Source organism: Citrus sinensis, chromosome 3 (genome assembly GCF_022201045.2).
Source record: "Citrus sinensis cultivar Valencia sweet orange chromosome 3, DVS_A1.0, whole genome shotgun sequence".
Classification (NCBI taxonomy): domain Eukaryota; kingdom Viridiplantae; phylum Streptophyta; class Magnoliopsida; order Sapindales; family Rutaceae; genus Citrus; species Citrus sinensis.
In genome coordinates this window covers 49,214,596-49,241,541 of record NC_068558.1, presented here as the reverse complement: position 1 = coordinate 49,241,541, position 26,946 = coordinate 49,214,596, and the positions used below count along the sequence as shown (strand labels likewise).

The 26,946-nt window shown below is 35.1% G+C and overlaps 6 protein-coding genes across 7 annotated transcripts; 3 read left to right on the top strand and 3 right to left on the bottom strand.

Moving 5' to 3' along the window:
- Window positions 1-2,064: 2,064 nt before the first annotated feature.
- LOC102628101 (shaggy-related protein kinase theta) lies at window positions 2,065-7,160 on the top strand. The gene is made up of 13 exons (XM_006490959.4): window positions 2,065-2,358; window positions 3,438-3,686; window positions 3,842-3,934; window positions 4,080-4,139; window positions 4,242-4,514; window positions 4,658-4,732; window positions 5,227-5,283; window positions 5,383-5,523; window positions 5,947-5,997; window positions 6,097-6,192; window positions 6,293-6,376; window positions 6,564-6,666; window positions 6,739-7,160. Exons 1-13 carry the CDS (start codon window positions 2,296-2,298, stop codon window positions 6,798-6,800), a joined length of 1,407 nt encoding a protein of 468 aa, XP_006491022.1. The 5' UTR covers window positions 2,065-2,295; the 3' UTR covers window positions 6,801-7,160.
- Window positions 7,161-8,214: 1,054 nt separating this feature from the next.
- On the bottom strand, window positions 8,215-11,797 carry LOC102628388 (pentatricopeptide repeat-containing protein At2g03880, mitochondrial). The gene has a single exon (XM_006490960.4). It carries the CDS (start codon window positions 11,424-11,426, stop codon window positions 8,997-8,999), a length of 2,430 nt encoding a protein of 809 aa, XP_006491023.1. The 5' UTR covers window positions 11,427-11,797; the 3' UTR covers window positions 8,215-8,996.
- A 436-nt stretch (window positions 11,798-12,233) lies between these two features.
- Window positions 12,234-15,572, top strand: LOC102628690 (E3 ubiquitin-protein ligase At1g63170). 2 transcript variants are annotated; one of them, XR_008052952.1, is made up of 6 exons: window positions 12,234-13,023; window positions 13,234-13,353; window positions 13,452-13,584; window positions 14,618-14,782; window positions 15,072-15,412; window positions 15,539-15,572. XR_008052952.1 is itself a non-coding variant. In XM_006490961.4 (5 exons), exons 1-5 carry the CDS (start codon window positions 12,500-12,502, stop codon window positions 15,246-15,248), a joined length of 1,119 nt encoding a protein of 372 aa, XP_006491024.2. In that variant the 5' UTR covers window positions 12,234-12,499; the 3' UTR covers window positions 15,249-15,572. The 2 variants fall into 2 exon arrangements, 1 of the variants encoding a protein (XP_006491024.2); XM_006490961.4 differs by having other exon boundaries at window positions 15,072-15,572.
- Window positions 15,573-15,877: 305 nt separating this feature from the next.
- On the bottom strand, window positions 15,878-16,627 carry LOC102628962 (BON1-associated protein 2-like). Its single transcript, XM_006490962.4, has one exon. The coding sequence runs from the start codon at window positions 16,529-16,531 to the stop codon at window positions 15,974-15,976; it is 558 nt and encodes a 185-aa protein (XP_006491025.1). The 5' UTR covers window positions 16,532-16,627; the 3' UTR covers window positions 15,878-15,973.
- Window positions 16,628-18,836: 2,209 nt separating this feature from the next.
- On the bottom strand, window positions 18,837-19,433 carry LOC127900852 (BON1-associated protein 2-like). The gene has a single exon (XM_052436112.1). The coding sequence runs from the start codon at window positions 19,431-19,433 to the stop codon at window positions 18,837-18,839; it is 597 nt and encodes a 198-aa protein (XP_052292072.1).
- A 4,071-nt stretch (window positions 19,434-23,504) lies between these two features.
- LOC102629533 (cell division protein FtsY homolog, chloroplastic) lies at window positions 23,505-26,891 on the top strand. Its single transcript, XM_006490964.4, has 12 exons — window positions 23,505-23,857; window positions 23,968-24,072; window positions 24,269-24,342; window positions 24,420-24,478; window positions 24,704-24,741; window positions 25,175-25,295; window positions 25,416-25,484; window positions 25,581-25,663; window positions 25,958-26,026; window positions 26,214-26,276; window positions 26,347-26,472; window positions 26,555-26,891. Exons 1-11 carry the CDS (start codon window positions 23,534-23,536, stop codon window positions 26,458-26,460), a joined length of 1,119 nt encoding a protein of 372 aa, XP_006491027.1. The 5' UTR covers window positions 23,505-23,533; the 3' UTR covers window positions 26,461-26,472; window positions 26,555-26,891.
- Window positions 26,892-26,946: the final 55 nt, after the last annotated feature.

The following is a 26,946-nucleotide window of genomic DNA, read 5'->3' as shown; positions in this document are numbered from 1 at the left end:
CACAAAATAAATAAATAAATAAATGAAACTACTATAAAAGACCCTTTTTTTTCCTCTCTTTCTCTCCTTTTGAATGATGAAAGAAGCATATCGCACAAAGATTCCACTACAGAAGCCCAACTTAATTAGAGGACTCCATGTTGGTGTCTTGGCCCATCTTTAGAACCTCGAAAAACAAAAAGCGATAATTTCTCAATGCTTCGAAATTTCGAATTGTCCGATGCATGCTCCATGCGGGATTGGTGAAATTCTATAGAAATTTTGGCATTCGAAATTAATCATACTCACCGGCAACCCAATTTTGAACTGACTTGTCAAGACAATGGGGCAGACTTAAAATAATATTTTACCTATTGAAGCTTGAATTGGCAAATCGCAAGTGCAATAATAATATAAGGCAAAGGCAGTTGTGTTGTGGGCTCTTGGAGTTTTCTAATTAGTTTTGATGGGTGCAGTGCAAAAATAATACTTTTGTCATTTTCATTCTATTGCAATTTCACGTGCATGCTGTCATTTTTATTTTTTATTTGACAGGCCATGCTGTTGCTGTCCCTTAATATCATTGATTGAACAACTCTGGCAGACTGGCCTTGATGGATCCATTTAAACTACAGATATAAACACTACCACAACGTGGACATTGAAAGAAAGAAAAAAAAAATGCAATTAAAACAAATTTCCATTTGATTTGTGCATGTATAATTACCCGAACCGTTGGATTCCTTTCTTCATTTTTTCACCCACAACGGCCCATTGGGTTGCTCTAATGAATTTGGATTTCGGACCCGATCCAACTCTTTGGATAAGAGAAGAGCGACTTTTGTTTTTCTCCATATTTTCATTAATTTGAAGTGCATTATTTAGTCTTTTTTCTTTCTTTCTTTCAAATGCCTACTTTACGCCATTAATTTTATGCAATCTACAATGGAGATGATCAATTAATTTGATTTTATTATATATTGCATTCGAATTTGAATAGTGCAATCGAGAGAGAAACAACTCGGATCACCAGCTAAGACCCCTAAATGACGATCAATGACAAAGGAGATGCAAAGTGGATTTGTTCCTAACTTTGTGTTTGTATAATTAGAAAGTTTTGAATTGTTATATTTTTCCCATCCAAGAGTTAATACATATTTTTTTCATGTGAATCTATTCTCATTAAATCTTTATTGCATATTAGTCCATATGTCAAATCAAATATGTAATTATTGGAATAATTGTTAGAATTTTTTTCAGATGTGGGATATCTATTCAGAATCTTTTGCAACTCAATTATGTATAGGAATTCGATTCGATTCTTAGTTTCTTACAGGGTGTATGCTCCTTACCCTGCTAAGCTTTACAAACTATCAATGGTACAATTCCTATTAGAACTTTAAAATTACTTATTATATCTATTATTTAAGGTGAAACAATAACACGGCATACTCTATTCATGAAAATTATCATACCATTGCATTTTGAGCGTCAAATAAAATAATTGCGTCACTGATAAAATATAATCGTATCATCAGTTTGTGTTCCAAGTATTACAAAATTTAAAAATATTTTGTTGAAATTTGTAATTTTTTTTATTGTGATTAGTAATTTTTAAAAAATTGTATTTGATTAATAATCGAAAACAAAGTGGATGGATGAATTTTATAAAATTATTTAATCCACTTCTAAATATAGGTAAACTTCTTTCATTTGCGCTAATGGCTCTCTAAACCGTAAACCCCAATCAGAGCACAAGCATAATTAAACTTAAATGCCAGCAGTGTGGTCAATGAGTGGTCAAACGCCGGAGAATATTCCGTTGGATAAATCTGTTTCCGGACTCCGATATCAGTAAATACGAAACAAACTTGAGGTTAATTTTGGAATAACGCGTAACCAAACTCTTAAAACTACCCAAAAATCCTCAAACACAAACCGTCAGATCATTAATAATTACAGATTAACGGTTGAAAATCCTTGTTTGACTGAAGTACAAAACATGAGGCTGGAATGATTGGCTTTTCTTTGATCGAGCTTTGACCGCGGAAAAGAAAATCAAAACCAAAGAGACACCTGGAGGCTTTCTAGAGGGAGAGCGTCAGCGAAAATTAAGAGAGAAAAGAGAGAGGGGAGGGATTTTGATTTTTGTGTTTGTATTTTCTGTTTTTTAATTTCCTTTTGGGTCGCCGAGGAAGAGAGAGAAATTCTCTCTCTCCTTTTGAAGCAATACCGTTCTTTTGAATTTGGCGTTGGATTTGTTCATTCTTTCATTTTTGAAGTGGAGAATCAATTAGGGTTTCGTTTTCAGAAACAATGAATGTCATGCGCCGTCTCAAGAGCATTGCTTCTGGTCGCACTTCTATTTCTTCTGATCCGGTAAGCTTTTGGTTTTTATTTTTGTTTGTTGCTTATGTTTGAAGTTTCTAAGGTTTGTTTCTGTTTGTGTTTACGGATTTTGTATTGTGTGTTGTTTAGATTTTGAATGGATTTATATATCCATCAGCTGAAGAATGTGGTTATGTAAATAATGATCTTGTCCTAGTTTGTGAACGATGTTATGTTATGTTAGTTTTTGCCTTGATTTCTAGCAATGATTTAGCTGCGATTCAACTGATGTTTTGAAGAAGTAGAACATGCTTTTATATTCTTGTGCAGTGCTGTTAACTTTTGTTGTGATTTATGATGTAATTAAATTTAATAAACAATGAAATGTTACGTGTTTTAGATTGGATTTTTTTGTTTATGAGATTAGTTGATGGTAGGCCGTAATATAGCAGTTGGCTTTTCTGAACACTATTGTTGTTGGGGTTGGTGAATGGTCAAAATCAGCATTATTGGTTCTTCCGTGAGAATGGCTGCTACTCACTTGCTAACCTTTTTTCCCTCTTTTAAACAAAGATGGCAGCATTAACAGGTTCTAGTGGCTCTAGGACGGCAAATTTCATGAAAAGAATCACGATTAGGAAAAGAAAAACAATTCACCTCAGTTGCTGTGTCCTTTTTGTGTTGTTGACTGCGGTGTATCTCACCGATAAGGAAATGATATCTTAACCTTATTTGTATTGACTCCATTATGTTTTTTAAGGGAAGTATCAATCGGTTGTAATCTCAAAACTACTTGGTCTCTGCTTTAGATGGGATGCAGAGGTTTAGCCTATTTTTCCCTTTTATTTAAGTCTATCCTAAAGGTGAGTTTCCCAGTATCAATTCTCACTTGTCTTTCTAAATTAGAAGAATTTTGTACTGTTCCATTTGTTTAAGTTGACAGCTGCATTATTTCCACGTAGCTAATGTTGTTTTATCACAAATAGACTTGCAATTTATAAACTTTGTAATGAGGTTGTTCTTAATGTCTGGCTATGCATTGCTTTTACTGTTAATTCAGACCAGTAAGGTTGGTTTTAACTTTCCATAATTTAAATTATTCTTTAAAAATTTCTATTTGTTTCATACAGGGTGGAGATTCTGGCATAAAGAGGGCAAAGGTCGATAAAGAATTAGAGGTAAATGGGGAAGCAAATTTGGTTGAAAGAAGTGCCTCCAGTCTAGAGCAGCATATGGCTTCTACATCTCTGGAGCCTGTTGCAAGCACGTCCGAAGCAGCCACAGTTGCTAGAACTGAAAGATCAGGTTTTGATCAACTGCCTAAGGAAATGAATGAGATGAGAATAAGAGATGAAAAAAATGTTAACCATGATGATAAGGTATTGAGACAATCATAACTTGAAGGCTGTTCTGGAGAGCTTGTTGGCAAGTCTCTTCGTGAATAACTGTTGATAGAATAAATGAACTGTGGTCTACAGTTTCTGCAGGTACTTCATAGTTGCTAAATACTTGGTCGTGGCTTTGCATTGTGCAGGATTTGGAACCCTCAATTGTCAATGGCAATGGAACAGAAGCAGGTCAAGTCATTGCTACTACAGTAGGTGGTCGAAATGGACAACCAAAGCAGGTGATTTGAATTCTCTTCTGAATTTTTGTTGGATTCCCGGGTTGCGTTTTACCATTAGCTCACTTTTGGGTTATTCTTATTAACTATTGGCCAAGTCTTGGATTCTGAACAACTCTTTAACAATTTTTTGATTCTTGACTCCCAGACAATCTCCTATATGGCAGAACGTGTGGTGGGGACTGGTTCCTTTGGTGTTGTCTTCCAAGTATGTGAAACCTGTTGGCATGGATTTGTATATCCAGATTAAGATTTTGGCCTACTGTTTTTGTCATCTTATTCCTTCTTGCATTTAATCTTTATGCTGCAGGCTAAGTGCCTTGAAACAGGGGACTCTGTTGCAATAAAGAAGGTGCTCCAGGATAAGAGATACAAGAATAGGGAACTCCAAATTATGCGTTTACTTAACCATCCTAATGTTGTTTCTCTGAAACATTGTTTCTTTTCAACTACTGAGAAAGATGAGCTTTATCTTAACCTTGTCTTGGAGTATATATCTGAAACTGTCTACCGAGTTTCAAAGCACTATACCAGAATGAACCAACATGTGCCCATTCTTTACGTGCAGCTGTATACATACCAGGTGAAATTTGAACCGTTCCTTAATTTGTTTATTTGTTGGTGATTGAGAAGATTCTTTTTGTAAATGTACTGGATTGTGCTTAATGCTTCGGGTGTGCTGCACCTTGTGCCAGTTATGGTAATATACATGCTTTCTTTCTGTAGATTTGCCGTGCACTGAATTACTTGCATCATGTTGTTGGGGTGTGTCATCGAGACATTAAGCCACAAAATTTATTGGTAAGTTCTCTTGCAATTTGTTGTACATTCTTATAGAGAGGTTGAAAAATAAACGAACTATAAAAATGTAGATGAGTAGAGGATTGTGATTTCTGTGTCCTATGGAATTCCTTCTATTGATTTTTTAACATGCTTTTTTTGGATACTTAATTGGTCTGAGCTCTGTTGTAGACTAATTAGTTTTCTGTTAGTGAGAAAAATTTCTTTCGATGAGCAGATGTAAGGTTTTGATAGTAAGCTCCTTGGCACTTATTGCTAGGTATGCACACAAGACCGCCTTTCTAAAAAAATAAAAAATTAAAATGACGTGGGTGTAAAATTTCTTTAAGGTTTTACTCGAAATTTAATAGTGTTGTTATAGGTTTTTGCTTGTGAAAGTTTGAGATGATGATCTAGATATGCTTCATTATCATGCTATCTTTCTTAAAATTTTTGTTTGGTTATTGAATATAGTATCAAAAATATCTAGGTTGAATTTGTAATGTGATTTGCAGGTCAATCCCCATACACACCAGTTAAAGATATGTGACTTTGGAAGTGCAAAGATGTTGGTATGTTCTTTATTTGGGAAAAAGTTTTGGGAATTTTTGAAGTACTATTGCTAATGCTTGGAAAATCATGACTGCTGAGATTCATTCTCAAATCTCCAGGTGCCAGGTGAACCCAACATATCGTATATCTGCTCAAGATATTACAGGGCCCCGGAACTTATATTTGGGGCTACAGAATACACAACTGCCATTGATATGTGGTCCATTGGATGTGTCTTGGCTGAGCTTCTTCTTGGACAGGTTGGTGTGTGCTTTTTATTTTCATCTGAATCTGTTTGAATGTTGGTGTCAAATTTCAACCGCCCTTGATAATTTTTTAGGGTGGTCTATTTGGACATTTTTTCAGAATGCTATGATCTTAATCTTTTGTTTATAGATATCTATGAGTGGTCTGAATTTCACAGAGTGGATAAGTATGTTCCTTTTGCTTATTCATGACGAAAGTGGTGTGTCGTCACTCGTGCCTATTATTCTGGATATTTTATAGTTCTATATAATGTATTGTTTCTATATTATATTCGCCTGCTTTGAGTTCCTCGTTTCAACCATTAGCTAATGGATCATATGCTAATGTTTAGGTCCATGATGTATTGTTTTTTATTCATCTTCTAAAATGAGGTATTCGTGACCAGTTATGACATCTACTGCCTGTATGATGTGCAGCCTTTATTTCCTGGGGAAAGTGGAGTTGACCAGCTCGTCGAAATCATTAAGGTCTAACATCTGGAGACTTTTTATGTTTAAAGTTTTTAGATCTCTTTTTCATTTTCCAGCTTTTCTCATTAATTTTCCCCACTATGCTTTATTTATTAGATTCTGGGAACACCAACAAGAGAAGAAATTAAGTGCATGAATCCAAATTACACAGAATTTAAGTTCCCTCAAATTAAAGCTCATCCATGGCATAAGGTGTGTCTTTGTTCGGAGATCTCTATCTTCTGCTTTCCTTATAGTTATTGTGTTTTCTGCTTTACAACTGTAGATATCTTAATAAATTTATGCTTATCAGATATTTCACAAACGAATGCCCCCTGAAGCACTGGATCTTGTCTCAAGGTTGCTTCAGTATTCACCAAGCCTACGATGCACTGCTGTAAGTTTTTTTTTTTTTTTTTTGATGGAATCCATAAAATTGAATGTTGGAGACTGCACACATAAACACCATTCCTTGAACCTGTTGGAGGTTGAAAATTTCCCTTCACTGTGATGCTGTTGTGCGTGTTTATGTTTTATTTATTTTATTTGAGAAGTTTACTAACCGTAGTTGCTCCTTGGCTTAGTTGGAGGCATGTGCACACCCCTTCTTTGATGATTTGAGAGACCCCAATACTTGTTTGCCAAATGGGCGACCCCTACCTACTCTTTTCAATTTCACTGCTCAAGGTAAATTGATCCTCTGTTTTTCATACTTTGGCTTTAGTAGTTACTTTCTTCCTCATGCCAATTGCCTTGCAGAATTGGCTGGTGCCTCTAATGAATTGCGACAACGTCTTATCCCGGAGCACGCAAGGAAATGATTTGATGACTGAGATGGATCCATATGCAATATAAATCAATTTTTGGATGCTTAGGTATGCCACAAGCCATTGTGCCCTACAGGGCAACCGATTTTTTTCCCTTCACCAATGAGTTGGTTCGTGGCTGGGAGGCTGCTCAAGGATTTTTATGATGAATCTGCTGATGGGAGTGAGTTGTGGATGGAAGAAGGTTTGACATTTATTTTCTAATTAGCAATGTTTAATTTGTTTTATGTCTCAATTATGAAAGCTTGAGTTATTCCAGATATGTCTGTCATATATTGTTTACAATTATTCGTTGTGGAAAACTAACTTGACATTATCAAGTTGATGAATTAGGATGGCGTTCTTGGTGTATAATTCTCTCGTTCTTTTCTCACGTTACTGAAATTCATCGTCTATAATCCATCGTCTTGTTTCCTTGTGATTGCTGCTCTTACTTTTTGGACAAGTTGTGACCTTTCATTTCAATGAAGGAAAATATTCCAGCTTTCATTTCAACTGTAAAATGTTTTGTTGTGTTCTTTTTTTTTTTAAAACTGCCATATAAGAAAATACCAACAAACTCCTGAAATGTTGTGCATCTTATGTTCTTGAATATGGTGGTAATTTTGGTTTAATACAATCAATTGGGGCAACAGGAATGAAAATCTTATGATCCATGTATGAAATCCATCCACAAAATGGCAAGTTTCTCAGCAAGAACCGTAATACCCAAGTTGTCTGCGGCTGTGCTGGACGGTAAACTGAAATCCAGTCTTCATTACTTTGGCAACTCTATTGTACTAATATTTTGGAACATGTTGCTTAAAAGAAATTATATGCACCAGTAGAGGAGATTGATGCACTATCTCAAGCAAATAATTCATTCTAATTTAGAGAGAGTTAAATATTGTCCACCGCAATAATGCAGAAAATGAATGGAGACTGCAGGGCATTAGGCGTCTCTTGTTCCGTTCCAGGTTATTTGTTACTCTGTCCACAACATTTAAAGATTAATGGTGCGTTTACTTTATAGAATGAGAATGAGTTGGAATGAGAATAGGAATGGAGTGCAATAGAAATGAGAATCAATTTATCAAAAAATTTATTGTATTAAATAATATAATTTTCATTAACTAGATATATGTATAAATATTATAATAAAAATGATATTAATTAAAAAATAAAATTAATAATAATAATAATAAATACTAATAATGATAATATTAATAAAAATAAAAATAATAAATAATAACTAAAATAATAAAGTTAATAAAATTAATAAAATTTAATAATAATAACATTTAAAACAATAAAATTAATTGTGATTTGAACGAAAATAATTTGGAGAATATGAAAAAATTAGAAGAATACAAAAGTCAATTCAAGAAATAAAATCTCATTTCCAATCTCCAGGAAAATAGAATTCTCATTCCTTATTTCTAAATTGCATGAGACCCATAGATTTTATTTTATTCTCATTTTTAAATTATATTTTGCCAAGTAAACATGACTTTTATTTTCATTCCTTCATTTCCATTCCCTAAACCCTCAAGTAAACACACAATAAAATAATTCATTTCAAACTACAAACAAAACCTTGCAATCTAATGGTTCGGTTACGTTGATCATTGTGGAATCGATCCCTATTTATGCTCGTGTTCCAACACTGTCGAATCGAGTATTGTGTCTAAAGTCACATGTTTTTTCTTAGCCGTCCATTCTGAAGGGGCTTACCTACTTAAAAATAATAACTGAAAACCTACCAACAGCGCTGCTGCCTCAGGACAGAAATTTACTAGAAAAATCGAGTCTTCTGCCCCAAGCCTTTGAGAACAACTGTACAGGAAAACTGGATAAGTACTCAGATGTTTACCAGTATTCTCCGCACGAACAATTTCCTACTTTAAAGTGATGAAATCGGTCGAATCCCTCAAGATAATGTGCTGAAGAGGGACTGCTGATATGTACTTCATAGCAGTGTGGCAATCACCACAAACCTGAAGATTCCTGAAAATTTGAATGGGTCCGTGTATGTATGTATGTATATATCTTAGACGTCCATTCTGAAGGGACTTATCCACTTAAAAATAATAACTGAAGACCAACCAACAGTTGCAGCCTCAGGACAAAAATTTGCCAGAGAAATCTGAGACTTCTGCTCCAAGCCTTTGAGAACAACTATACAGGAACACTGGATAAGTACTCAGATGTTTACCAGTAGTCTCCACACGAACAATTTCCTGCTTTGAAGTGATGAAACCGGTTTGAATCCCTCAAGATAATGTGCCGAAGATAGACTGCTGATATGTACTTCATAGCAGTATGGCAATCACCGCAAACCCGGAGATTCTTGAAAATTCTAATGGGTGCTCCTTGTGGCAATGTTAGAAGTCCAAAAGCAACAGCCAACTTTTCACTATGATAAGCCAGACCAATCTCCTTACCCTCTTCTTCCACATTATGAAGTGCAAAATTCATGTCTGGCACATAACCAGCTTCCTTGATCAGTAGCATAATCTCATCAATCTTGGAATAAATGTCAGTTCTCAATGGATGGCCCCTATCTTCAGATATAAAGATGTGTACTTGGCTGTTCGTCTCAACCCAACTACAGCCGGGTTCTTTACGGATTCCCCTTGATTTCATTAGTTTTCGAACTCTTGCGGCATCTTCCCATTTACCAGCTGTGGAATACATATTAGATAGCTGAACATAAGGCATGGCATTCATGGGTTCCAATTCAAAGAGGTTATTTGCCGCTCTCTCTCCCAGTTCCAAGTCCCCATGTACTCTACATGCAGATAGGAGAGCTTTCCATACAGTTGCATCTGGCTCTCCTACCATCTGATCTAGTAATGCCTTGGCTTCAATGAGTTTTCCAGACCTCCCCAGGAGGTCAATCATACAGGCATAGTGGTCGGGACCTGGTTTGATTCCATAAACCTTATCCATTGATTCGAAATACCAGCGAGCATTCTCTGCAAGACCAGCATGGCTGCAAGCAAAAAGTAAGCCAACAAAAGTAATGTAGTCTGGCTTGGTGCCCCTGGCAAGCATCTGATCATAAAATTGTAAAGCCTCTTTTCCTTTACCATTTTGTGCACAACCCATTATTAGAGCTGTCCAAGTGATAACATCCCTTGTATGCATAGAGTCAAATACACGATTAGCATCGTTGATACATCCACACTTAGCATACACGAGTACAAGGGAATTATCTACTGATAAGGATGAACAACCACCAGATTTAAGAAAGACTGCATGCACTTGTTGCCCAAATTCCAAAACTGTTAATTCTGCACAGGCACTCAGAATGCTGGAAACGACAACATGGTCCGGACAAATGCCTGAGATTCTCATGTCAGAAAAATATTTGAGAGCTTCTTCATAAGAGCCATGGTATGCACACCCCGTGATCAAGGAGGTCCATGAGATCACATCCTTATCTTGCATAAGGTTAAAAACCATAAAAGCACAATCTAAGTTCCCTTGTTTAGCATACATATCAATAAGTGCATTGTTCACAAACTTATATCCTTCAAATCCAGTTTTTACGATTAATGAATGAACAGACTTTGCATTATTCAAATCTATATTTGAAGCAAAACAATTTAAAACAGATGGGTATGTGAAATCATCAATCTTTATGTCTCTTGCATGCATTTTCTTGAACAAAGACAAAGCTTCCTTATGAAATCCTTGCCTCACAAACCCAACTATCATAGAGTTCCAAGAAACCTCATTGTCAATCTCCGAATACTCTAACAATCTCCTGGCACTATCCAAATCCCCGCATTTTGCATACATATCAATCAATGCACTTTGAACATAGACATTAGCTTCAAAACCACTACTGAGTATACAACCATGCACCTGAGCCCCAAAATCACGTGCCGAAACAGCTGCGCAAGCTGTCAATATACTAGGAAAAGTAAACTGATTAGACTCAACCCCTTCAACTCTCATGTCTCGGAAACACTCAATTGCTTTAAACCCATAGCCATTTTGTGAATACCCAGTTATCATAGTAGTCCAGGCCACATGATTTTTACCATCAGGAAACATTTTAAAGAGATACTCAGCTTCGAAGATGCACTTGCACTTTGCATACATATCAACAAGACCGGTCACAACAAAAGCATTCAAGTCAAAACAAGTCTTTATGGCATACCCATGAAATTGTTCTCCTCTTTGAAGCAATCCCTTTAAAGAACACAACCTAAGTACATTATCCAATGTGTATTGACTAGGCCTATATCCTTCAAGCTGCATTTGCCAAAACAACTCAAATGCTTCAATATCAAGTCCATAGTTTGAGTACCCATAAATAAGTGAAGACCAAGTGAAAAAATTCTTGAAGGGGGTTTCGTTGAATAGCTTTTTTGCTTCCCTTAATCTGCCTGAATTGGCATAAGCAGCTATCATGGTGTTCCATGTAAACCCGTCTCTATCAGACATTTTCTCAAACAACTGGCCTGCTTCATCGATTTCACCTGAATTCGAAAAATCAACAAGAGCCCGATTCAAGTCAGATGCGGGCTTAACAGAGTTTCCAACGTTGTGAGTATAGCGAGCTGGTCCTATGATCTTGCTTCGGCACCTGAGGGAAAAATTAAGAATTTTGAAATCCAATTTGAACATAACCGCTTTTCTTTTTTTTTCGCGGTTTATACAAGAACTCACGGATAATATTGGCCAAAATATATGTGGGTCCTCCGTGGAGTTGAGTTACATGGAGTTTAAAAGCCACTTGGCGGGAACTTTCACGTAGGAGTAGGACAGCTGTTGGTCTACATCTGAGAGACACGTCTTCTTGTTTCTGCATTTAAAAAAAAAAAACCGATTTTGAATTTGAAAACAAAAGCTTCGACAATCTACCGCCTCCATCTCTTTGCATGATAATTTGACCTTGTCGTCTGGGCTGTGACTCGTTCGTTTCGTTCGTTCACACCTGACACCACAACTCCTTTCTTGTCATTCCACTTGCTTATTCGCTCTCCTCAGTTCTTAAAATTTCATACACGCTGCATATATATATTTTTAAAATTCGCTACGGAATTATGAAAATAATTAATCGGTAAACGCCGCGAGTATAAGTAATTTTTTTTTTTTTATGACACGATACTATTATTTAAATTATAACTTATATTACATAAAAATATAACTGATATGTATAATTATATATGTATATACTGAGATTTGTTGATATTAATATTGACATGACACCGCTCAAATTTTTAACCCTCTCAAATATTCGAGGGACGTCAAATTTCCAACCTGAAAAAAAAACTACCTTCACTCAAATTCTAAAACTTAAAAAAAAAATATTTAAATTAAATTTCTATAATACATTTATAGAGACTGAAACTATTTATTTTACATTTATAAACGAGTGGCTCTGGCCACTTGGGCTCTAGCCATTTGAGTACAAGTAATTTATAAACGGCAAGGGGTGGGTAAAAGTAAAACTCTCTTTCAAAACTGCCCCGAGAAACTCAAATGCTCGGGACGTACTCGCTTTTTATTTTTATTTTATTTTTTTGCCCCCTGAAAAATCATCTCCGAACACCCAAATATCAAACAAAATTCATGGTTTCCAAATTAAGTCCCTCTTCACATCAACCCACCAAATCACCCTTATATCAAAACCCGAATCCAATTCTTGAAATTTGTCTCGAAACGCTAGTTGATTTCAGTTCACTTTCAGTCGTCGAATGCGAATGAACCCCCCAGCAGACGCCGCGGAAACGTCACCACTCTTAGCTCACTCACTCCCCGACCACCTCATTCGAAGCCGCCGTCTACTCCGCCGTCCGCCACCTCCGTTACGGGGCGCCGCGGCGCGACTCCTCAGACGCGCTAGCGGGAGGCGGTTGATGCTACGAGAGCCATCGGTGCGCGTGAGGGAAACGGCGGCGGAGCAGCTGGAGGAGCGTCAAAGCTACTGGGCTTACTCGAGGCCCATTATAGTGCTTGATGTCCTGTGGAATTTGGTATTTGTAATTGTTGCCTTCGCAGTGTTGGGTGTGAGTATAAACGAAAAGCCTGAGGTGCCTCTAAGGCTCCGGATTGTTGGTTACGCTTTGCAGTGTTTGTTTCACGTTTTTTGCGTCTCTTTGGAGTTCAAAAGAAGGCGCCGAGGGGAAGGTGTTGTTTTTGGTGATTCCGTTTCTGGGTCCAGCAGTACTACTGTCACCGGTGATGAAGAAGAGCGGTTTCATGGTGAAAATGATAGCAGGTAGAGCTCACAATTATTATTATTTTGTTTCTAGAACTAGAAGAATGTTTCACTTAACTTTGAATGTTTGCACAGTAGTTAAAGTATTCGGTGAATGTTCATTTTTACTTGCCAGCTAATGCTTATCAACTAAATATCCACTTATGCTTGATATTTTATTTGTTTAATTTCCCAAATATAGCTTTAATTTGTTTGCTTTTATGGATGCAGTGTAGCAAAGAATTTGGAGTCAGCAAATACATTTTTTTCATTTTTGTGGTGGATTGTTGGGTTCTACTGGATAACTGCAAGTGGTGAAACTTTGATAAGTTGTTCGCCGCAGCTTTATTGGTTAGTATAAATTAAAATGTTTGTTCTCAAAAAAAAAAAAAAAAATTGCACATATTTGTTTTCTTTGCTCATAGAGATTAAATGGGTTTGTTTTGCAGGCTTTGTGTTACATTCCTTGCTTTTGATGTGGTCTTTGTTATGATCTGTGTTGGTGTGGCATGCCTCATTGGTATTGCTGTTTGTTGCTGTCTTCCTTGTATACTTGGAATACTCTATGCATTGACAGAGCGGGTAATGTACGGTGAATATCTTTGAATTCATGTTGATATGATATTTCCAAAGTTTCTTTTCGTTCTCTTTGAGTGTATTGGTTTTTGAACCTCTCTTTCTCTTTCATTTGGACATAAGAAGTTAAACATATTTGAAAAAAATAAATAAATAAAATAGTTTGAGCAAGAAAAATGAAAACCATTGAAGGCGTAAGGTGACCAATACAGTTCATATGGTTATTGTAAAGTGTTGAAATATATGCTCTGTGCAATTAACTTGGGTATACACAAAACTTAGTGTGAATCATTGTGGCAAGAGTTTAGGATATAGTTGTAAAATAAGTACATTTTATGCTAGAAGTTTCCATTGAAAGAGTGACTTAAATGTGCTGGGAATAAAGTACTTAATAAGCTAGGCTCCAATTCCATGCCTGAGCAGATTTAATCTAAAAGCATTTTATTGCTTTATTGAAATAAGTGCGAGTTCTTGGAATGTCAATGAAGTGCTTCTGATATATGCGACTCTATTTATTTTTATCAACATCACCTCAGTGCTTTTACATTTTGCATCTTTCTGTTGTTATACGTGGTCTGTTTGAAGTAGTAGGCGGCTCAACTAATTCAAAGACTTGGTGTATTTGTGGTTGGAGAGCATATTTTGCATGAGCAATAGAACATGTAGATACAATTTTGCTGGTCTTCTTTGATTTTCATCTTTCGATTGCATTCAGAGAAAAAAAATAACAGAAATAAGATTGGTGTTTGTGGATATGCTTAAAATAAATAATTCATCTTACCAAAAATAATAATAATAATCATAGTAATAATAATAACTCATCTTGGAAACTTATCTTGGGGGATATTGTTATCGTCTTAGAGCTGTGAAAAATCTTTGTTCGAATGCAGCCATCTGGTAGTTCGAATATTCTGTGTAGCATGTGCTTGTAATATTCTTCCTATGTGGGGATTGTTATGCTGGTTTGACTGTTTGGATTCCTCTCATTTGTTCAGTTTTGAAGCTTTACTCTTCCATTTGCTCTACATCCATGATGCAGGAAGGAGCCACCGAAGAAGAGATTGATCGATTGCCGAAATTCAAATTCAGCAGGATAGATGGTTTAGAGAAAGTTAATGGTGAGATTCAAGAACCTTTTGGAGGGATAATGATTGAATGTGACACTGATATGCCAATGGAACATGTTATTTCTGAGGATGATGCTGTAAGTCTCTCTCTATGTTGCGTTTTATGTTTCTAGAAGTTTTAGAATGTTCTTGGATATATTAGCTTCTTGAGTGTAGTAAAGCCTAGGATTTATGCCTATGGCTCTAGCCTGTATGCATTAGATTGGCATCCCAAATGCCATGAACGACAGCAACAAATACTTAACTCCGGAAGTCCCAGATTCAAATACAAATGAGCACCATATGTCTAATTATTGATACATCTACTGTCAAATTACGATGAAAAATAAATAACAATTTTAGACTTGAGATATTTCATGTTTGCAGGAGTGTTGCATCTGCCTTTCTGCTTATGATGATGGAACTGAGCTGCGGGAACTTCCTTGCCTACACCATTTCCACTGCTCTTGCTTAGACAAGTGGTTGTACATCAATTCTACATGTCCTCTTTGCAAATTCAACATTCTAAAAATGAGCAATGAAAGAGGCAGCGAAGAGGTTTAGAAAGTCGTAGTTTTCCATTCGAGAGCTGAATAGAGCTGGTTTCTGGGATGTATATGAAGTGTGCTCCACACACTAGCAACAAGAGCTTCACTCAAAGTTGGGTTAACCAGTGTAGTCTCACTGTATTTGCAGGTTGCTTGTTCTAGTTTTTCCACGTCGTTTAGGTATATTTTTGTTCTAGATCAAAGTTCCGGAAATATGGTCTAATTATGTATTGGCCGGATACTGCAGTTAATGTATATTCTAAAGCTAATATAATATAGCTAAAACTTTTATGTAATCTACTGCAGTTAATGTTTATAATGGAAGATTAGTCACTGATCACCGGCATCGACCAAAGAAAATGCAAGTGGCAGGTGTCTTCATTGCTCAACAATTAGGAGCCCAGCGGAGAGTCGTCCCTGTGTCCTGATGCCAAACATCAGATCTTTGGTGCACTTTTTGTTATGGATCCTCTTCTGATTTAATTTTTTTAAAGATTTTAGTCTTTTTTTTCTTTAAGTTTAGAGGATTCAATGCTTTAAGGCCGCACATGCGACAAAGATGGCCATAGGCGTGAGAGTGAAGAAATACACAAATTAAATATAATTCGTCAAGAAACATCGCAAGAAAATTTAAGGCAAGGAATATGTTTGCTAATCCTGAACAAAATTCCTTTATTTAATCATGTCCTGCACAATTAATTTCTTTAAAAAACAGAAAAAGAGAGAGGACCCATCAAAATATCAGACGGGATACGGATTCCAAACAGGAATCTCAGCAACAAGTCCATTAAACTTCTTCGCATCTGCACCAATAACTGGCTTTTGTTGCGCCGATGGAGACGATGAACAATACTCGTACCTTGACTTCAATAATCCCAATCCTGATCCCTCTTTCACTCTGACGGAAACATTAAGAATCCCACTCCTGATCCCTCTCGCATCTCTCAACAAATAACTCAAAAAATTCAGATGATTTTCCGGCACATAGCCTCCAATAAAATCCGAAACGAGCAACGTGGCTCTCCCAACAAGCCTGTCCCCAGAACCAGAACAAGTCCTGCATTGTACTTCTAGGGTTATAAAGGTGACGTGCATTGGCAGCTTCATCACGAGCTTTTCGTCCCACGCAGGATAACTTCCACCGATGGCATCGACTTTCGTGACACGATTGTTAAACGGGTCGAGTTTAACGACGGCGAATGCTTTCTTTTTCACTGATCTTCCGTCAACGCGAAGATCTTCGGCTGACAAGACTGTGATTTCCACCGTCCGGGAATGGGATGAGCAAGAATTCTCCATATGTAGTGATTCTGATTTCTGAGGATGCGATGGTGATGGTCTGATGGATTGTGATTATATATATATATATATAGCATTTAGGAAGGAAGTTGACGCGAAGAATAAAGGAAAGTACTGCGATGCTTCTTTGTTATAGAGTCGTTAATGGAATTGAATCTATCAGCGGTAAGTTAAAAAAATGTTAGAAACCTTGGGATCGCAATTGTGCCCGTAATATTTGATAATTGATATTAGTTTAATATCTAAAAGATACCCGCATAAATATTCAATTTTTTAAAATATTTTTAATCTAATTTTAATTAAAAATTTTAAATCTTAAAAATATATAGAGAAAATAATGTAATTATGTAAAGTACCAAGTAACCAAAGTGTTTTTGTATGGACTATTTTTCTTTAACTTAATATAGGAATTATTTTATTATTATAATTTTTTTTGGATTAATATTTGGAAAGTATTATTCTTTGAAAATATTAATCTTAATCATTATTTTAGGCATCATGTTGGATGGGTGCCGATGATGGTGAATGAAATGAAGATCTTCTCTTGGAACTTGTGTTGAATGATAATATGAAATGTAATTGTTATTGTTAGATACTAGTTTGTGGTTTTTTTAATGAATTTGTGTATTTTATAATTAAATTTGAGAATTTGTGTTGGATTGATGTTGAAATTTTAATTTTTTATTTACATTGGTTAAATTTAAAATTGAGTATATTATGTAGAATTTGAGGTTATTATTGTAAATTTATATATTGAACATTTGTGATTTTAAATGTACAAACCCGCAAAAAATCTGTCAGATACCATTGCGAGTTTGTTAATTATCAAAACCTACAGTGGGTGGGTTTTCTTAAAAAAATGAAAACCCGTTGCGGGTTACGGGCGGGTTTGATAATTTATATTTTGTGCGAGTTTGGATTTGGTAATGACAAACGCGCTACGGGTGGCGCCCATTGCCATCACTATTGAAACCTTAAAAAAAATAAAGTAAAAAAATATTGTTATTTTTGTTGTTGTTGTTGTTGTCGTCGTCGTCGTCGTCGTCATTGATACTATTATTAATGTTAGTATTAATATTAACATTAATTTTTTAATAATAATCATAATCATAATAATTATTATAAATAATAATAGTAATAACTATAATTAACTAAGCACATTTTATTTACTTGTAACAATTCATTCTGATGCCAAAACAAAGTAAATACAATAATGAAAATATAGCTAATTCTAATTTTTACAGTTTAAATAAATAATTTATTTTGTTTCTCATTTTTCATTCCCACTCTAACTTATTCTGATTACCAATAAGTAAATGCATCATAAAGGAAATGAAAATTCATTCCGATACAAAAATAAAATAAATACATCAATGAAAATATAATTAATTCTAATTCTTACCGTTTAAATAACTATTTATTTTATTTCTCATTTTTTATTCTCATTCTAATATCTTATGATTACTAATAAATAAATGCATCATAAAGGAAATGAAAAATGCCAAGATTGATGAAAAGGGACTCGTCCCTGAACCCCGTTGCTTTTATCACTTTCTACTCTATATCTTGCAATAGAATGGATGAAGACATGAAGTCTTGGAAAGGTACGTTAAATTTCAAGTCAAAAGTTTTCGTCGGAAAACGTAACTCTGTAAATTGGTTTTTTTTTTTTTAATATTTTATATATATATATATATATAATGTATTGTAAAGTGTTATTGAACATAAGAATGATAAAACAGTTCAAATTAAAAAATCAATGTTCTCATTTTAGACGATCTCATTCATATCTGCTAGTCACGTGGTTGTTTTAACACGTGAGTGATCGTATAATATATACAAGAGGCGGTCTACTTCATTCATATTGATTGTCTATGAATTTGGCAACTTACACCAGGTTGTTTTCTGTTACAACAATTCAATTTTCAACGTTGAACCGGTCACTTCCGTATGATAAGCGCGAACACGCGATCCAGCTTTAACAAACCGATCATGTCTTATTTATTATTATTATTATTATTATTATTATTATTATTAATTACAGGTGTTACAAAAACATTTGACCTCAATTACCAATCATGTAAATGCAGATGCACTTCGATAGAGTTTCTTCTAAAAACGCTCCATTAATTAAACTGTTTCCCCCCTTTTATCACTTTGGGGACTACTTTCCTTTGCTGTTATATATATGCGTACATTCTATACAAAAGAATCAACAAATGAATGAATGATTTATACTGTATCTAATATAGTAGGGATTTAGAACCATACTGTATATGACTAATCCATACAAGCATCTACATATTTATGCACGGTTTGCGCACCAAACAGGAACCCCAGTGACAACTCCACCAACGGGAGCCCCGAATCCCGAAGCAAATCCCGAATAGGCAGGCACATAACCCTGCACGTTCAGTCTTGGTGCCTTGGACAAATAATTGCTGCTGCTTGCATGCTGATCCGCGGCCACCTTAAGTGATCTCACGGAAACGTTTATAATCCCATTCTTGTCCCCTTTAGCATTCCTTAATCTATAACTCAGAAAATGCAGATAATTTTCCGGAGCATACCCTCCAATGAAATCTGAAACAGGTATTCTGGCAAACCCAACAATTTTGTTGTGATTATTATTATTCCCTGAGGAAGAACTCTTGCTCTTGCATTGTACTTGTACAGTAATAAAACGTGCATGCATGGGCAATTCGATAACGAGCTTTTCGTTCCACGAAGGATGGCTTCCTCCTGATTCGTCAACTTTTGTGGTGCAATAATCGAAAGAAGTATCCGTTTGTACGATTGCGAATGCGTTCTTCTTTATTAATCTCCGATCAATACGTAAGTCTTCGCCTGATAGTACTGTCAATTCTATCGTGCGGTAGCCGGAGGATGATTTTTCCAGCATCGTTTCAATTCAACTGCACGTGCTTGTAATTGATTTTGATGCAACGCCCGAGCTCGAGAGGCAATTAAGCAAGTGTTATACGCACACAACAAATATGCGTGTTTAACTTCTCTTTTCGAAGATTTAATGGATGGATGGGGGCGAGTGGTTTTTATAGCTGTTTGTGAGGCAATCAAGGCAGGTGACGAGAAGGATAAGAGAAATAGAGACGTTGTTTCTCTGGCTTTCCGTCTTTGTTTAATATTCGGACCAGCCCGCGCTTCAGTCAACGAAGGCTTCCGATGGGCAATTTGGTCTTTTCCGTTAGAAAACAACCCAAGCGTGAGGGCAACGTGCGACATGACCCTGACCCTTTAAGGTGGGCTTGGACTGCGTCAATAATTTCGTTGGAAAACTTGAGAAATCTTCACTAAAAAATTAAAAAGTTCAAATGTGGCGTCAGGCGTGTGGGTTTGATAAGAGAAAATTCCAAGTCATGTTCGTGGCAAATGTAGTAAAATCTTAATTACCTCCTATTAATTCAAATTACATATACAATTCCGATTGATTATCCATAACTTAAATCATGTGATATATGTTCTGGGCTCTTTTTAATTTTTTTTTTCCAGGATTAATCACTATGAGTGACCATATTTTGACAAATTTTAAAAATGTGACACATTTTAAAAAAATACTTGAGCAGTTGATAATCCATTAATTTTTCTGTTAACTTTAATAAAAATAGTAAATTAATTACAAAATAATACTTTTGCCCCCTACTCAATTATTGTTTATTTTTTAAATTGAAAAAAATATTTAAAAAATTACATCTAAGTGTAATTAACAGTTTTTTTTGGTTAAATTGAACAAATCTTTTTTTTTAAAAAAAATTCTTATTGAATCAAATTTGCCGTTAAATTTAATAAGAAAATTTTGTTTGATTCAACAACAATTTTTTTTTTAAATGTATGATTTAACCAAAAAATTCTGTTAATTGCACTTAGATGTAATTTTTTATTATTTTTTCTATTTAAAAAATAAAAATTAATTGACTTGGGGTAAAAATATATTTTGTAACTAATTGTAGGGATAGAAACGGCATTTTATAGCTATTATAGGGATAGAAACGTCATTTTTTAATTAATTCTAGTGGCAAAAATATTATTTTACAATTAATTTACTATTTCGTTAAAGTTAACAACAAAATTAACAAATTGTCACCTACTCAAATATTTTTTAAAAATATATTAATTTTTAAAAATTTATCAAAACAAGTATCACCCATGACTAATTAACCTTTTTATTTTATTTTATATGTATTGCTTGACCCTCGCCAATGTTTTCACAAAAACAAAAGCAATGTATTGTATTGTGCAGTGCATCTGACAGTTGGGACGATGATCCTGCCTATGTGCTGACTTGTATATTTGGACTCTGGCGGCTGAGCGTGAGCGAAACTCTGAAAAATAGAATTTTTTTTTTTTTTTATTTGACGATTTCCAGCTGACATCCAAGCCACGTACATTTTCCACCTCGGCTTCTAGGAACTTCAAATGAAGGACGTGGCTAAGGTGCAGAAGCTGCAAGTAACAGCTTCGAACTTTCCCATTTCCATTCCATCACCTTGCGTTGGGACCTCTTTCTCTCTCCTCTAGCACCCGTGAAAGTTGCCCATTGGCTGCTGTTACTTACAGAAGCTGTAGCATAGACTTCTCCTCAAAGGAAATATCAAAAATACAAAACAAAATCGCGAAATTTCTTTAACAGCCTCTGCTTTTGTCAACAACTTACAACTAAAGTAAGTTTCGCCAAACACCACGTCACCACACGCGTGTAAAGTATCCATGTTTAATTAATTATTGCTTAAGTTTACTCACTCGTATCGATATCGCGGACAATGACGTTGACCGTGTCAGTCTTGATTTGGGTGTCCCGAACTTACAATTTAATTAAAAGAGTGTAAATTGGCCCACCCAACCCACTGCTTAAATTACTCACTTCTGCATATTTAAATTGGGCTGTAAGTATTCTCAAAAAAAAAAAAAAAATTGGGCTGTAAGTTATAACAAATATTATAATAGGAAAATCCTTTTGAATTTTTATTTGCGTAATTTTTGCGAAACAAACTTATATTTTAACATTGAATCTCACAGCGAAACTTACTTATATTTTTAGGTAATATTAAATTTAATAGGAATAATCCACTGTTTTACCGGCAAAGCACTACAAATACGTCCTACGTAAGGGGTCTGCTTCTCTTAAAACTCTTATAAAGTCCCTCTTTTTAAAATTTTATAATGTTAATCTTGATTAAAAATAAGCCTAGTTAAACACCTACTGCCCACTGAATCATTAAAGAAGTTCTGTAATAAAAGAATTTTTATTTTTATATGGTCACGTGAGAAAAATAGATAGGGTTATTTGCATAATTTGCTTTATAATGATAGAGGTTCAAGTGATACACTTTTAAACATAAATTTAGATACAACATTCTGACCATTAGATCAATGCTAATCAAGGGTTGAAATTGAAGCTCACGTGATTTTTCTAATTTTAAAAGCAAACAAATTAATGCAGTGGATTCTAATATAATAATAAGTTATTACTAATTCTTCTCTCACTTACTTAATATATCCTCTCTTTTGTCACTTTTTAATTATTATACCTCTTTAATTGAATTATTTTCCTCTTTTTTGTATTGTAGCAATAATTTATTATTATATGAGGACTTACTACATTAATTTTTTAACTTTTAAAACTGAAAAAAAAAACATGTCTCTTCAATTTCAACTCTTGAATAACTTTAATCTAATGGTTATAATATTATGTTTAAATTTATATTTAAAAATATGCCTCTTGAACGTACCCGCATATATATTTAATGAAAATTGAGAAGGCTAATTAATAGGGATAGGAGAGTGCCGATAGCTCTACTCTTAAGCAAAATATCATACACATTAATATTTTAAAAATGTTGTAATACTTAGGGATGGCAATGGGATGGGGAGCCCTACTACATTCCCCACCCCATTAAAATTTTTTGCCTCCATTCTCCACCTCATTCCTCAATAAATTTAGTAGGGTGGGGATGGGAAATTCTCATGTGGGAAATGATTTATCTATCCTCACCCCATTCCCCATTTGCTTATTTTATAGTAGGTATAAATATATGATTTCAGTAAATTAAAATTAGAGAATTAAATTAAAAATCATTACCATATTATAAAGTCTTTAAATTATTTTTAAAAAATCTCTAAAAATTTGAAACAATATCTTAAAATGCTATCAAAACTAAAAAATATTTGAAGAGAGCATTACCTTAAAAGAGAAAAGAAAATATAATAATGTTTTAGAGTTGAAAAAGAATTATATTGTAGGATTTTCTTTTATTCATATCATGTTTATATTATATAAAAATAAAAAATTTTATTAATTAACATTATAGTTAATAAAATAAAAAATTATTAAATAATAATTTAAAACATATTTATATATAATGGGGATAAGGATGAGGATGGCGTGGAGAGTATAAAATCAAACTCTACCCCGTTAAAAATTTAAGAATTATTTTTCCCTCACTCTCCACCCGATTCTCCAAAAATTATTTAAAATTTTTTCCATTTAGGGTGAGGCTTCACGGGACCCCAAACTCAAGGAGAATTTTACCATCCCTTGTAATACTGTATAGATAAGTCATTTTGTCATTTATAAATTAAAAACCCATTTCAGGGCTTCAAGCAATGGATGGTGAGTTCAATCGGTTCGGTTATGTTATTATGTATTCAATATTTTTTGGATTGCCATTGGACTATGATCCTAAAATAGTGTTTATATGTCCCTAATAATTATGTGAATAGATTTTCCAATTATTACTCGGTAGATTTTAGGATGCACTACAATTTATTCGTAAATGTAACAACTATTTTGTTTTTTATTTTTTAATATTTTGACATTATCCGGGTTAACACCCCACCCCCAAAAAAAAAAACAAAAAAAAAAAAAAACCGGGATCCGATTTCAAAAGAAACGGTTCGTTTTGGTTGGAAAAATGAAACGACGTCGGTTATGGAAGGCATTTTATCCTGTGGCCTTGCCTGGAATAACAATTCGAGGAGTGAGAAATGGCTATGGCTTCAGCTACTCCCACCCGTCTCCCACTGATCTCCAAACACACTTCCTTCTACTTGACCAACTGCCTCCCTCAGACTCGATTCTCTCATTGCACGGCGATACGACCAGCCACGAACCGGTTCAAATGCTCAGCCGGTGGGCAGACCGGGTTCTTCACCCGTCTAGGGCGGTTGATTAAAGAGAAAGCCAAGAGTGACGTGGAGAAGATATTTTCTGGATTCTCCAAAACCCGAGACAACCTCGCCGTCATTGACGAGCTACTACTTTACTGGAACCTCGCTGACACAGACAAAGTGCTCGATGAACTGGAAGAGGTTTCACTTTTTTACCTTTACTAAAGAAATAGTAAATGTTTGATGTTTCCTCTAGAAATTTCCGTAGGGAAAAGAGAGTTGAGTTGAAGTAGTTGTCTCTTAACTGCCAGGCTTTGTTAGTGTCTGATTTTGGGCCAAGAATCACTATTAAGATTGTGGAGAGTTTACGAGACGATATACTAGCAGGGAAGCTCAAATCAGGACCCGACATTAAGGTACTTAAAAACATTCGCATCTAATGTGCAGTGGCCGCGGCACACATATCATTGATTGCTATGCCACATCATTTGAAAAACAAACTTCGAATTTGCACATTTGAAGAAAAAAAGAAAAACAAATTATATTTAATATACATTATTCTGTTTTCAATTCTTGAACATTCATTTTCTTTGATTGATGGGATTGCTATAGGATGCATTGAAGAATAGTGTATTGGATTTGCTGACTAAGAAAGGGAACAAGACTGAGCTTCAACTTGGATACAGGTTTCTTGTTAATCGTCTTGTTCTATTCTGAGTTATATGAATTCTCTTTAATCTGGTGTTTGTGTTTGTGATGTTAGGAAACCAGCTGTGGTCTTGATTGTTGGTGTCAATGGTGGTGGAAAAACAACATCACTAGGTGAGTTACAACCACTTTTTGTTTCAGGCAATTCTGGAGATGAAGTTATTAAATCATTTGTTTCACATACTTGAAATGTTGTCTCCATTTATAGTGCTTGGTTCATGGTCATGGCAAGTGACCTTGGCTCTTATGAATTTTGAAGGTTATGAATGTTGCTATGTTTAGCAAACAGTTTTTGCAATATATGATGAAATGACTTTCTGAGGCACTGTCTTCTTGCAGGAAAGCTGGCATATAGATTAAAGAACGAAGGGGCAAAGGTGAGATGTTATTCATGTGCATTGCTTCTGCTGCGGTGTTTTAAATCATTTCTTATAGTTATAGAGCATCAGAAAAAGAATTTAGAATCTCTGTAGAAATAACAAAGTGGTATTTTACTTTCTATTGGATGGTCTTGTACAGATCTAGTTCGGTTAGGGAACTGGTTTTCTTTAAGTTGTAGAATATGCTGGGAGGGGGGAAAAATGTTGTTGACCCCAAATCTTAAGAGAGGCTATTTCTATTACCAAGCATAAGACACCACTATGTTCACCAGTCTTTTCTGATATCTGCATTACGTTGGAACTTGCTCGGTTTCTCGGAAAGGGAGTAGTTGCAATTCAAGCCTCTTTCTAAATTCCTATCTTTATTTGATATCTTTCTTTCATTTTTTTCCTCCTCATTCACCACCTTATGCTTTAAAAATTATGCCAGATACTGATGGCAGCAGGTGACACTTTTAGAGCAGCCGCTAGTGATCAACTGGAAATATGGGCAGAGAGGACTGGTTGTGAGATTGTTGTGGCTGAAGGAGAGAAGGCCAAAGCATCATCAGGTAGGTGAAAAATTCCAATGATTTTTTTTTTCTTTTTCATTTCTTCTTTTGTTAGATTGCAAAAATCTATTGGACATGATATAACTACTAACATATGATCTTAGAGTGCTTCCTGAATAGTTCTTTCACAGGCTGTGAAAAGAGGGAAAGAACAGGGTTTTGATATTGTTTTGTGTGACACATCTGGACGTAAGTATGGAGAGCTTTTCTATTTTTTCTCTCGTGTATATTTTTACCCACCTCTTAGTTTCTTTATGTTCAGCAGAGTCTTTTATTGATTATTAGGTCTCCACACAAACTACAGCCTGATGGAAGAGTTGGTTGCATGCAAGAAAGCTGTGGGCAAAGTTGTTAACGGTGCACCTAATGTAAGTTTTTTGGTGGTTTTATATCTCTGTCGTCGAAGTATCTTTAGGATATGCGACAGATTGGCACTTCACGTCCAATCCAATAGGTTTTGCATAATGTAGTATTTGATACTTCTGTTATTTGGTTTAAGAGTGTCATTCTCTGTGATTGTAAGTGATTAATAGCTCATACATTTATTTACAAGCTTAATTATTAAATCTTTAATTTTAATTGTTACATTTACATTCCAGTGTTATGATTCAATGTCTCTAGGCTTCTAATTTGTCTGTGACCATAGCTAACATAATTTGCAGGAGATCCTACTAGTTCTGGATGGGACTACTGGCTTGAATATGCTTCCACAAGCAAGAGAATTTAATGATGTAATATTCCCATCCTTTGCTTCCTAATGATAAGTTGGTTGTGTTTTGGTTATTTATGCATAGCTACTTTTCTTTTTGGCGAGTTTGATTATCTATAATGTTTATTGTTTACCATAGCTAGGACATGATATAATCATACTATTTGAACACTGCATCAGTGCATGGTTTACACTATCTTTTGTGACAGGTTGTCGGAATAACTGGTTTAATTTTGACAAAGCTGGATGGTTCTGCTAGAGGTGGCTGTGTGGTAAGCTCCAAGTTTAACCTCTGTGCTCAAAGCTATGATTTTGGTAAGACATCTTACTTCCTTCTTGCAGGTCAGTGTCGTCGATGAGCTTGGCATTCCTGTAAAGTTTGTGGGTGTTGGTGAAGGTGTGGAGGACCTACAACCCTTCGATGCAGAGGCCTTTGTTAATGCCATATTTTCATGAGAACTGAAAGTGGTCAGTAGACATAAATTGGCCAATTCCTTCATCATTTTTTGAATCAATTCAGTAATCCTTTTAGTTACCCTCTTATATGCAGATTCATTGTTCAATCAAACTATTAGTTTTTTGGCGAAATAGGATGGCTAAAGGCTGAGCAGTTAACTCTATTAAAAAGTGCAAGACCATTTATGAGGACATGGATGCAGCATTAATGGGATTGCAAGTATGAGAAGAGTTTATTTATAAGAATAAATTCTTACCAGTTAGTGAATATAGGTGCATGCTTGATGTAGGGCAGTGTAACTAAATTGCTTTTCTGGATGATGTCGTTACATGACAGTTGGTAGAATACTAGAATTTCTCCTAAAAAATGAGAAAGATAGAAAAAGGAAAAAAAGAAAAAAGAAAAAAAAAAGCAAGGATTTCAAGTCAAATAGTCAATCTTCCCCTAAAGAACAAGTATTAAAGCATCATCAAATAATGCAGAGA